This window comes from Cetorhinus maximus, chromosome 10 (assembly GCF_964194155.1).
Source record: "Cetorhinus maximus chromosome 10, sCetMax3.hap1.1, whole genome shotgun sequence".
Lineage (NCBI taxonomy): Eukaryota > Metazoa > Chordata > Chondrichthyes > Lamniformes > Cetorhinidae > Cetorhinus > Cetorhinus maximus.
The window spans coordinates 55698301-55710918 of NC_135888.1; the positions used below are offsets into that span (position 1 = coordinate 55698301).

The following is a 12618-nucleotide window of genomic DNA, read 5'->3' on the forward strand; positions in this document are numbered from 1 at the left end:
ATAGCCACACTTTTTATTTGGAGGAAGTGAGAGTCTTTGTTCCAGCCTGGAAAAGTCACCAGCCATAGAACCACAGAACACTACAGCACAGAAAACAGGCCATTCGGCCCTTCTAGTCTGTGCCGTAATATTATTTCGCTAGCCCCATTGACCTGCACCTAGTCCATAACCCTCCAGACCTCTCCCATCCATGTATCTATCCAATTTATTCTTAAAAGTTAAGAGTGAGCCCGCATTTACCACGTCAGATGGTAGCTCGTTCCACACTCTCACCACTCTCTGAGTGAAGAAGTTCCCCCTAATGTTCCCCCTAAACCTTTCCCCTTTCACCCTAAAGCCATGTCCTCTCATGTTTATCTCTCCTAATCTAAGTGGAAAGAGCCTACTCGCATTTACTCTGTCTATACCCCTCATAATTTTGTAAACAAAACATAGATTTTGTATTTTGTAAACAACATAGATCTTGAAAATGAAAATGAGGGAGTGAGTATATATTGTGTATGTGATTATTCATAATAGTTATTGAATCGACGTAATTATCATTTGATCAGTCAATTTACACTCTATTTGTGATCATTATTAGTTATTTTGTGATTATTGGTAATATTTTAATTTCATATTTAATTCCATTGAAAGCTAATAAATGCATTTAAACCTTATTCTCCTGTGGAGTAACCTGAATTTGTGTAACAATATCCATTCCTTAACAGTTGAAGGAGACAAAAGTGTCGGCCTGTTCCATAGGAAAGAGATTTTGATGATAACAACCTGTATTTATCTGATTTTTAATGTTGTAGCATTACAATAAATCATTGCGCCAGATCGATTATCAAACTTGAAGTTAAATGGGAGTTTACAAAAACCTATCCTTGCTGTTCAAGCAACAAAATTTATACTCGATATGGTCAGATACAGAGATGTATTTATATGGTTTTCTGACTTTGATGAGGAGTCTCAGGCAAAGAGGTTGAATGTTCAGTGGGTTGTTTATAACCTGCCCAGTCTTGATCCAGTGTTCAACACTGTGATAAATTCAGTTAGGTAAGTTTGGAATATGGGATGGTTTTTGGATTGGAACCAGCAGGGTCAGATACAGTAATCTGGGGCTGTTGACTGGTGTTCCAATGTCACTATCCACCTGTATTCTGTATCAGTTCACCCCTCCCTTTGTCCAAAGTTAGAATGAAAGAGAGGTTAAAACCTCACAGCAAGCATCACTAAGTAGTTGTTATGAGGAGAAAATAGTTTGAACTATAGGTTGATGGGTAAAGACTAGTTATGGTAATGGTTATTGAGACTGCTCTGGCTGGGGGTGACCGTGTTCCAGACCCTGAGCAGATGGAGTTAATATACAGATCAGCTATTATCTGAATGCTGGAACAGGCTCGACAGGCTCAATAACCTCCTCCTGTTCCTTTTTTACTATGACAAAACTGCGCACAGCACTCAGGGTGAGTCTGACCAGAACAATGTACATTTGTATCATGATTTCCTCTCCTGTTTTGGGTTTGTACTCCATCATTAATTTGTCTTTGTTGCTGCAGCTACTTGTTGTTTATACATGTTTCATGTTGAGTTTACTGAGACTTGGGGCCTCTGCTGCTTTATTTTTTACATCTCTCTTTGCCCCTCTGATGACTGTTAACTTTTTCTGCATTTGTTTCTATTCTTCCCAGAAAACTCCTTCCTCCTTCCAGGTTATTTTTCATCTTCATATAGGTTTTAATATATTTGTTAAGTTATTTTGGGTCTGGTCTAAGCTGATTAGTTTTCAGCTTGTGTTTCCTAAGCCCAGCTTGCTGTATTCTGACTCCATGTTATAAAATGCAATCTTGTTTTTCTGAAACTGGTTCTGAACTGCTACTCCAGGCCTGTAAAGGGTTAACCTTCAGCCAGAGTGAATCATGAAAGCGAAACTAACATTCTCATTCCCTGCATCAAGTGTTTATAAAGATTTTACTTCCTGCTCTGGTTTCACAGTGTCTCTGATGCTGTATGAAACCTCTTCAGGTGCTGTAACAATGGATCCTGCAGCTTTAGAGGATGAATTAACCTGTGCTGTGTGTCTGCAGGTGTACCAGGATCCTGTAATTCTGCCCTGTCAGCACAGTTTCTGTTTGAAATGTATTGAGAGAGTTTGGGCCCACACAGCAGGCCCAGGAAGGTTTGAGTGTCCTCAGTGTCGCCGTAAATTCAATCCCAGACCCAGTCTGGAGAGAAACTTCACTCTGTGTAATATAGTGGAAAAATATAACCACTCACAGCCTCCTGCTGGTCATGTCGTGTGTGATTACTGTGATAGTAATCCAAACCCAGCTGTGAAGACTTGTCTGAAATGTGAAATATCTCTTTGCTCCCTTCATTTAAAGCCACATTTACGGAACAAGGCTTTCAGTGGACATACTCTCATTGAACCTGTGTCTGACCTTACAGGCAGGCAGTGTCCTGACCACAAGGATCCCCTAATCTTCTATTGTAAAGATGATGAAGAGTGTGTGTGCGTTTCCTGTGCAATAATAGGGAAACATAAATCCCACACATTGCTAAGCCTGGATGAGGCACAAGCTGCAATTAAGGTGAGTGACACAATTCCTGATATTAAATATAGTGAGGGAGAGTTTTCCTGTTAATGACTAACATTAATTGGAACTGATTGCAGACAGTGCTGATACTCAGTGTTTTCTTGTTGCCCTGAGTCTTGGTTTATGGAAGTTTGTTCTTTGTTATATTTGCTCCTTCCCCTTTCTCTTACAGTCTGCCTGAGAGAACAGGGTGGGCACCGGGGGAAGGGGTGATGGGGGTAGTGGGTGTGAGTGGCCTACGTTGTGTCCCTCACCCACACCCAGCCCCTTCCTGAGTTGGGCACAGGTGCCCACACAGTGAATTACTGAGCTGGGTTGTACAGCTCAGTAATTCACTATGTGGGCACCTGTGAGAACTGGCACTCCATGGCATAGGGCTGTGAAGCAGATCATGTAACCTGTGTAACGCTGGGGAAGTCTGCCATCTGAGTAGCAGGGAGCTATGGGTTGGGGTGCGGGGGGGGAGCTGTGGGACGGTGGGGGTGTGAGGCTCAGGGACTGGATGGAAAACCGGTTCCTCACAACAAACGGAATTCTTTTTTGAGAAACTCTGGTGTTTCTGATTTGTCTCCCTTTCCCCTCAACTGATTTCTGGAAATGGAGGAGCTGAGTCCATGTGAAAATGAAGCACACGGTGTGTGACTGTGAAAAGAAGCCAGTGTGTGTGGTTACTCAGCATACACAGGGCAGGGAGAGTCTCTAACTGAGAGCCACAGAGGGATATTTCTGCTCTGGATCCAGAAACTGAACCCCAAGATTTAGAGGGAGGGATTGGGAACACTGCCAGCAGCCAGGGAGTCTGGAAATGCCGGGAATGTGAAACGTTAGACAGATTTAACATCAGGGCCTCATTAGAAATCTTTTACTCTGCTTTCCACACGGCAGCCGACCAGATTGAGAGGCTGAGCACTGCCAGGTGGGAAATCCTGCGGTACAAGGCGGGAGCCGGGAACACCGGGAACGGTCCCAGTCAATCAAAGATCAGAGCTCGGTGGAAGATTTTCATAGCACAGCTGAAAGTTGGTGGGAGCGAAAGAGACATGGTTTGAAACTTGTGTCACATTCTTCATGTTACAAAAGGGATTAATACTACAAGCTCTAACAGGGAATGGAGCATCTGAAAATTGAACAATTACAGGTCTTTTTAAAGTGACAATACACTGAAAACAAAATAAATCGTCTTTTGCTCTCATTTCAGTTTACCTTTAAAATTCCGATGTTTACTTTTAATTTCTCTCTCAATGCTGCTGAAAACTCTCCTCTGACCTTTCCATTGGTATATGGGAGGCTGTAATTATATAGAATAAAGACGGAATGGGATAAAGGGAAATAAGTAGATGTGAGTATATGTGAGTTTAGAATAAAGGAGGAACGGAGTAGTTTATGCTCTTCTTTATCTCTTCACTGATCATCAATTGCATGATTTTCTCATCCAAAACCCTGACAGTATCTTGATGTTTCTGATTCTGTATCACTGGCAGCTGCTCGGAGCTTGCCCCGCAGCCTATTTTTACATTGCTCTAATGTATTTGAAGATCAATAGTCACATTGGCTCTCTCGCTCTATACTTTCTGGACGTGTTTTTTAATCCGCTGTATCTCATTTTATATCTCATCCCCTTTCCTGACTCAGGGAGGGACGTGTCCCACAGGGTCAGACTGACCTCAGTAATTCCTCCCAGGCACCACTCTTCAGCTGTAATGCTATGGGGGGAGGGGATGTCAGTCATATCAACATCTGTATCCACCGTGACAGTTGACGTAGAAAAATGAATGGAAGAGTTGCCTCCTCTACTCTCCCAGCTGCTGTTCTGTACTATGATCCCTGGGCCTCGAATTATCATCATTTCCTTCACTGTCATAATCGCCAAACACGTTCATCATCAATCATTTTCTCAAACAGTTTAAATAATTATCTCAAAATAGTCAGTCATAGCTCAGTGGTAGCTGTAATGCCTTTGAATCAGAAAGTTTTGGGCTCAAGACCCACTCCAGAGACTTAAGCACATAAAGTAGCCCGACAGTTTAGCCTGCAGTACTGAGGGAGTGCTGCACTGTCAGAGGTGCTGTTTCTTTCAGTTAAGATGTTACCTGGTACTGGCTTTGCAGAGACTGTATTGTTCTGTTCACCTGCTTCATTCTCTCATGAGAGGCCCTCTGTTTTTGCTCAGCTATTCTGTGATCACATTCCTGCTCTGAAGAGCGAAGGAAAGATAGTTGGATGATGTGGAGCAGATGTGCTGCCCTAAAAATGAACCCAGTCAGATGGTAAATGGAAACAGTTGGGGTCTAAGTATGGGGTTTAGGCTCAAGAGTTGCACAAAGAATGAGTAAATGGTAGCTGCAGACAATGTAAATAAAGGACAAGGGATCACAGGGTGAAAAAATAAAAGGCTATTTTAGGACTGACTCACAGATGTCTAAGCACAGAAGAAGGCCATTCAGCCCATCGTGTATGCGCCAGTCAACAAAGATCTGGCTACATTAGTCCCATTTTCCAGCAATTGGCCCATAGCCCTGAAGGCTATGAAAACACAAGTGAATATCTAAATACTTCTTAAATGTTATGAGAGTTTCTAACTCAACCACCTTTTCAGGCACTGAGTTCCAGACTTCCACCACCCTCTGGGTGGAAAAATTTCTCCTCAACTCCCCTCTTAGCCTTCTACCTCTTACCTTCAATCTATGCCCCCTGATTATTGACCCTTCTACTAATGGAAAAAGTGCCTTCATATCCACCCTATCTTTGCTCCTCATAATCTTATACACCTCTATCAAGTCCCCTCTCAACCTTCGTTGCTCCAAGGAAAACAACCCCAGCCTATCCAATCTTTCCTCATAGCTCAGACCCTCCAGCCCAGGCAGCATCCTGGTAAATCTCTTCTGCACCCTCTCCAGTATAATCACATCCTTCTTATAATGTGGTGACCAGAACTGCATGCAGTACTCCAGTTGTGGCCTAACCAGCGTTTTATACAGTTCCAGCATAACCTCTCTGCTCTTGTGTTCTATGCCTCAGCTAATAAAGCCAAGTATCCCATTAGCATTCTTAACCACCTTTTCTACCTGCCCTGCTACCTTCAGGGATCTGTGGTTACGCACACCAAGGTCCCCCTGATTTCAGTACTTTCTAGGGTCGTAACATTCATAATGTAATCCCTTGCCTTGTTAGCCCTCCCCAAGTGCATTACCTCACACTTTTCCGGGTTGAATTCCATTTGCCATTGCTCTGCCCACCTGAATAGTCCATTGATATCCTCCTGCAGTTTACGGCTATCTTCCTCACTATTTACCACCCGACCAATTTGCGTGTCAACCGCAAACTTCTTGAGCATACCCCCTACATTTAAGTCCAAATCATTTATGTACATCACAAACAGCAAGGGCCCCATTACCGAGCCCTGTGGAACCCCACTGGAAACCGACTTCCAGTCACAGAAACATCCCTCTACCATCACCCTCTGCTTCCTGCCTCTCAGCCAATTTTGGATCCAACATGCCACTTTGCCTTGGATCCCATGGGCTCTTACTTTCTTGACCAATCTGCCATGAGGGACCTTATCAAAAGCCTGATTGATGTCAGGAAGTTGCTTGCACAGGAACAGCATTGGAATAGACACTGCAATGGAGCAGTGACAGTGAGAATCCCTGGAATCAGTTAAGGACTGATTAACTGGTGCAGTGTGAGTGTTGTAGGGTTGTGCTCAATGATAGAAGATAGGCTGAATGGCCTCCCTCATCTTTAGTCATCTTCTAATCTGTACATTGTGTTAATAAAGGTTGACATGTAAGATTGATTGATAAAATAGACCAGACAGATAAGATGGAAATAGAGAGATAAACAGACAGCAATAGATAGATATAAACATTGAAGAATTAACAACTAGATAGATAAGGTAAGATGGATGGATGGGTAGACAAAAAGAGGATATTGGATAGATAGAACATTATTGCAGTGGAGCTGGGGTATAAGAATAAAGAAATCTTGCTGCAATTATGTACGGCTTTGCTGAGCACACATCTGGAGTACTGTGTACAGTTTTGATCTCCTTACCTAAGGGCGGAAATACATACCTGAGAACCCATACAGTGAAGCTACGCTAGGGCGACTCCTGCGATGAGCCATGATCTTATTGAGTGATGGAGCAGACTTGAGGGATCATATAGCTGACTGTGCTCCTATTTCTTAGGTTCTTCTAGCAAGCGTGAAAAGTCCTTGAACTTCTTTGGTGCTAAGAGTGAGATTCATTCAGCTTCCTCTGTCGCTTCCCTGCCTTCCCTTGTTCACCAAACCAGACCTCCCCCAATTTTCTCCCTTGCTCCAGCCCTGAACTCTCATCTCTCTATAATTTCTCTCCCATCACCCCTCATGCCCTTCGTGTGCTCATCTTGAGGCCCACATTCTGCTACTTTGATCTTATTCCTGCCAAACCACTGACCACCTAACTTCCCTACCTGGTCCACATTCTCGCTGGTGTTGGAAATATTTCTCTCGGTGCCAGGACCATTCCATTCACTTTCAAATCTGCTGTTATCAGCCCCTTCTGAAAAAACACAACCTCACCCCTCGATCCTTGCAAACTACCAGCCCATCATAACCTCTCTTTCCTCCCCACTTGTCCGTGTTGTCACCTCCCAAATCTGTCCACCTTTCCTGCAACTTCATGTTTGACAATCTCCAATCAGGTTCCTGCCTCTGCCACAGCAACTAAACAGTCACAATGACATCCTATGTAACTGTAACCCTGGTGCACTATCGCTCCTCATCCTTCTTGACCTGTCTGCAACCTTTGACACAGTTGACCAAATCATTCCTCTCCAATGTGTGTCCCCTGTCGAGTGGGACTGCCTCACCTGGTTCCACTCTTACCTATCCAGTCATAGCCAAAGAATTTCTTGCAATAGCTTCACCTCCCATTCCCACACTGTTACCTTTGGAATCCCCCCTGGATCTATCCTTTCCTCCCTCCTAATTCTCATCTACAAGCTGCTCTCAGCGACATCAGTTTACACATGTATGCTGAGGACACCAAGCTCTACCTCACCACCACCTCTCTCCTTCCCTCCACTGTCTCAGATTTATGAAGCTGTTTGTTTGATATCCAGCAAGTCTGGCAGCGGCTATGGAGAAAGAAACAGAGTTATTGGGCTTGATTTTAGGGGAGCCGTAGTTAGGAGGGAGCTCGTTGATACTCAGCCGCCGTGCATCAATTAAACAGCCAGCTGTCCATTAGGTGAGCTGAGGCGTGGTTGGAAACCCTTCCAGAACGGGGAATCATGCCTCTGACAGCTGCTAGCCTATCAGAGGCCAGCAGGTCTTCAATACCTTGGGAGGATGAGGAGGTGTCTCTTGCTGGATTGGGACTTGATTAAGTGGTGGGGGTCTCACCAGGGCCAAGTTGGCAGACCCCAACAAGGGGGGGGGAGCTGGGCGAGAGGGATTGGGGGGTGTTGGGGTTTGAGAGGTCAGGACTGAAGGGAACCGGTTTCCTGAGTTGGGTTGAACTTCTTTAATTAAGTCGGCAGCGTTTCACTGGCATTCGCTGTCCAGTGGTGGCCATCTCTTCTCCATACATTTGCATCACATGAATACTGATTAAAGCCAAACATTTTTGAGAATAAGTCAGCCGGGCATGGAAATCTCGTGTCTCCTGCACCAGCCGATGTTCCGATTTGAGCTGAGCTGTTGTCTGTGGTTAGCGCAGTGGCACAGAGGAGAAGCTTTGCATACCTGGAAGGGGAGATGGGGTCATAATGGTGCATGGTCAGGCACAATGATGGGTGTTGTGGGGGTCAGGGCGTCTGGTTCACCAGAGCTGAAAGAGCAGGGTCAGTCCTGACCAACGTTGGGTCTTGTGTGTCCAAAGGAAGCAGCTGTACCACACGGGGAAGATCTACATTCACAGAGGGGAGATCAAGCTTGATGGAGGGCAGGTCCAGCTTAATGGAGGGCAGGTCAAGGCTGACTGAGGTCAAATCGAGAGCTTCTGAGGGCAGGTCAAGGGTGATAGAGAGAGACTTCTAGGGTGACAGCAGGCAGGGTGGGGGTGAGCGGGGGAAGGGAGGTGGGTCGAAGATGGAAGAAGGAAGGTCGAGTGTCATTGTGACTGGTTGATGGTGGGAGGCTGAAGGGTGATTGTTGAAAGGCAATGGGTGAGGGCATTAAGCGGAAGCTCGAGAGTGAGAAAGAGAGGGTGGAAGTGGATGGTTGAGAGCTCCAGGGTCACAGTTGGAGTGTCTGTGGATATCTCAGTGAATAGGGGTTAAGCTAGCGGAGACCAGATTCATGTGGGAGGAGGATATTGGGGGATTGAAGAGTCCTCGGTGTGGCTCCTGGGTGTCTCAGGCATTCCTATTGGTCAGCTGCAACTGTTAAGGGGGAATAAAGGTCATATACACAGAGCTGCTAATATCTTTGCCTGCTTTCTTTATGCAATTCACTTTCTGGATTCACAATGGGTCTCATACACTCAGTAGTTTTACAACCTCAGGCAGAGGAGAGAGGATTTGCCATAGGAGGGTTGTGGCCAAACAAGAACAGAAGCCACAAGCCAATCAAGATGCTTCACCAGAGGGTGAGGCTTGTCAGGAGGCAAGAAACCAGGGATGCCAGCTTCGTCATCAGGCATTGGCACACCGGTGCATGTTCAGAATGGACACAAACTATCGTCAAATGTCTGTGAGGCAATGTCAGAGACATCTGAGACTATCCAGGGAGGCAGTCACTGACCTCTGTGCACTCCCTCAACAAGACCAACAGCTCCATGGAATGAGAGGGACCCCAATGCTGGTTGCCTTCAAGGTGTCCATGGTGTTGAATTTCCATCCCCTCTGATCATTCCTGGTGTCCACAGGGGACATGTGTGACATTTCTCAGACTGCAACACCCAGACCAAGTTCACTACAGATATTAATAGCCAGGCCGCAAGAGCAATGAGCTTCAGGGCTGTTGTGTGGTTTCAATCAGGTGCAAGGGTCATTGAATGCACTCATGGCTATAAGAGCTCCCTGGGCATTGCCAGCTGCACATGTAAATCACAAGGAGTTTCATGATCTTAACATTCAAATATCTGCAAACACAGAAAAATATCCTGCAGGTCTATGCTCAATTCCCTGCGAGTTCCCATGACTCCTACATCTTATTATCAGGTCCCAGAGCTATTCAAAGCCCCTGCCCAAGTGCAAGGTTGGATCCTGGGTGATAAAGGCTTTCCCTGAGGATGTAGCTCATGAAACCAGTGCGTCACCCCACAGCCACAAGGAGGAGCGGAACAATGAAGCTGATGGTTCAATCGGGGCTATCATGGAGCAGACCTTTGGCTTGCTCAAAATGTGCTTCCGCTGTCTGGACCAGTCTGGTGGAGCACGACAGTACGCGCCAAAGGGTTATCGTGGTCTGCTATGCATTAAACAATGTTGCATTGTAACAAGGAGAGGGTTTGGCAAGTGAAGACATGGAGGAGATGCACTCATCAGATAAGCATGAAGGTGATGGATCTGAGAAAGAGCACAGTAATGTCACGGCACACTTCCAAGATGCCAGGAACAGAGAGAGACATGCCAGGGCTGCCAGTGTCAACCTCTGCCAGGATTTTCCCATCTCACCAGTGGCGGGCATTGTTGCGGGTGGATCAGGAAAGCTTGGAGAGCAGTCAAAAGTCTGGGATCTCCCACGCGTGTTTAAGGTCACATTCCTCGGCCTCACCAACTAGAGGCACTGGGGTCACTGGCAGGGAGAATGAGGTGTGGCCACACAAGGGAGTTCCTGATAGAACACCTCAGGAGGCTGACACAAACTCTTCTCCCTCTAAGTGCGTGATGGCACCTTCCTGTCTCACTGAGCAGAAGGGCACCTGGAGGGAGGTCCAGGTGTCCCATTCCCCTCTCCCCTAACAACTACTGTAGAGAGCCCAGGGGCAGAGTGATGGAATGCAGGTAAGAGCGCATTTGAGTTCTGCTGGACCTGGCTGTCCTCTCCGTGACAGTCACCATCCTCCATAGATGAAGCCATGTGGTCACCTCCCAGAGGCATGACAGAACTCTTGCCTTGGATGGACTCCTCCACCACCCACACAAGGCTGCACATAGACTGTCATCTCCGCCGGACATTCTCTACCTGTCCCTGTGTCTCCAGCAGGCTTCTTGTGGCCAAGACCTAAGGCCAATCATCAGCCTGGGACTCAGCATGGACTTGTTCCCCGACAGTCCTTCCAACATCAGAGATGGCAGATGGAGTTTAATCCGGACAAATGCGAGGTAATGCATTTTGGAAGGTCTAATTCAAGTAGGAATTATATAGTAAATGGCAGAACCCTTAAGTGCATTGACGGGCAGAGGGATCTTGGTGTACAGGTCCACAGGTCACTGAAAGTGGCAAAGCAGGTGGACAAGGTAGTCAGGAAGGCATATGGCATGCTTGCCTTCATCGGCAGGGGTATTGAGTATAAAAGCTGGGAAGTCATGCTGCAGCTGTATAGAACCTTGGTTAGGCCACACTTGGAGTATTGCATGCAATTCTGGTCACCACATTACCAGAAGGATATGGAGGCGTTGGAGAGGGTGCAGAGGAGGTTTACCAGGATGCTGCCTGGTCTGGAGGTTATAAGCTATGAGGAGAGGTTGGAGAAATTCGGATTGTTCTCACTAGAGCGACGGAGATTGAGGGGTGACTTGATAGAAGTTTACAAAATTATGAGTGGCATGGACAGAGTAGATAGAAGCTTTTTCCCTGGGTGGAAGAGTCAATTACTAGGGGACATAGATTTAAGGTGAGAGGAGAAAACTTTAGAGGAGATGTACGGGGCAAGTTTTTTACGCAGAGGGTCGTGAGTGTCTGGAATTCGCTGCTAGAGGAGGTGGTGGAAGCAGGTACGATAGTGGTGTTTAAGAGGCAGCTTGACAAATACATGAATAGGATGGGAATAGAGGGATACGGACCCCAGAAGTGCAAAATGTTTTAGTTTGACGGGCAATATGAGCGGCGCAGGCTTGGAGGGCCGAAGGGCCTGTTCCTGTGCTGTACTTTTCTTTGTATCTTTGTATCTTTGACTTCGACTGTCACAGCCTCCCTCAGCTGCTGCAACTTGTGCGTCATGTGCTCACCAAATTGTGTCACTGACTCTAAACCCACCCCCATTATAAACAATTTGACTACCACTGCGCTGTTGGAGAGTGCATCCTCTGGATCTTGTTGTTGTTCTTGTTCTTCAGAGGTGGAGTCTTTCCTGAAGGCTAGGGGCTGTGGGCTAGGCTCCAGATTGCAATGACTTGCAGTGGAGAACACAAGGAAAGACCTTAAGGTTCAACACATTCTATGAGCATATCACAGTTCTACACATCTCCTGTGTGCCCATGTCTCGACACCAGGTTGGAGGCATTTTCACTCTGCTGCCTTGCCACTCCTGCCTCACTGTCTGCAATGGCACGGCCACCCTGCTCCCTGGCAAGCTTCACAGTCTCCTTCTCAGTTGTGTCAGGAGCTTCATCTCTGGCACACCTCCACCTACCTTGGCCTCTCCTGTATTGACAAAGGGGAGAGTTATCTCACTGGGCACCTTGCCATCTTGTCTACATGCACTCCATGCCATGTACTGGCCCGTCACTTTTAAGTGGTATCCAATCACGTTCTGCATCCACTTACAGCACTTATTCACCAAGCCAAACTGTCACATGTTCTGGCCTCAAGCACAATGAAGCAGAGCACACATTCTCCATTGAGACTCGCTCTCCACTCACACAGATTGCTTGATGCCCTCATTGCCCCATTGATGCAAAGCCACCGAGCCACTTATCCTGCCAGATCAGAGGAGATCATTGATCCATTTGTGGCTCTGGACCCAGGAGTGATTATGGACCCCACAGCTGCTCACCACCACTACAATCTCCATCGAGGCCTCCTTGGTCTGACGGGAGGGTCCCCTGTTGCCATCATTTGGGAAGAGCACTTCTCCTGTCCCGGAGGAGAACCTGCAGGGATGTATTGCTAAACCATGGGGCCACTGATTGTCTGGTGACAGACATTGTTGCTCAGGGGGGAG

At 46.5% G+C, this 12618-nt stretch overlaps 1 protein-coding gene across 1 annotated transcript in view; it reads left to right on the forward strand.

Moving 5' to 3' along the window:
- The first annotated feature begins 1958 nt into the window (after positions 1-1958).
- The window catches only part of LOC144685704 (E3 ubiquitin/ISG15 ligase TRIM25-like), a 56023-nt gene continuing 45363 nt past the window's right edge, over positions 1959-12618 (forward strand). Inside the window, exon 1 of the mRNA XM_078550503.1 lies at positions 1959-2576. Within this exon, the coding sequence (XP_078406629.1) occupies positions 1989-2576 (588 nt within the window). The 5' untranslated portion in view covers positions 1959-1988. The remainder of the gene's footprint in view (positions 2577-12618) is intronic.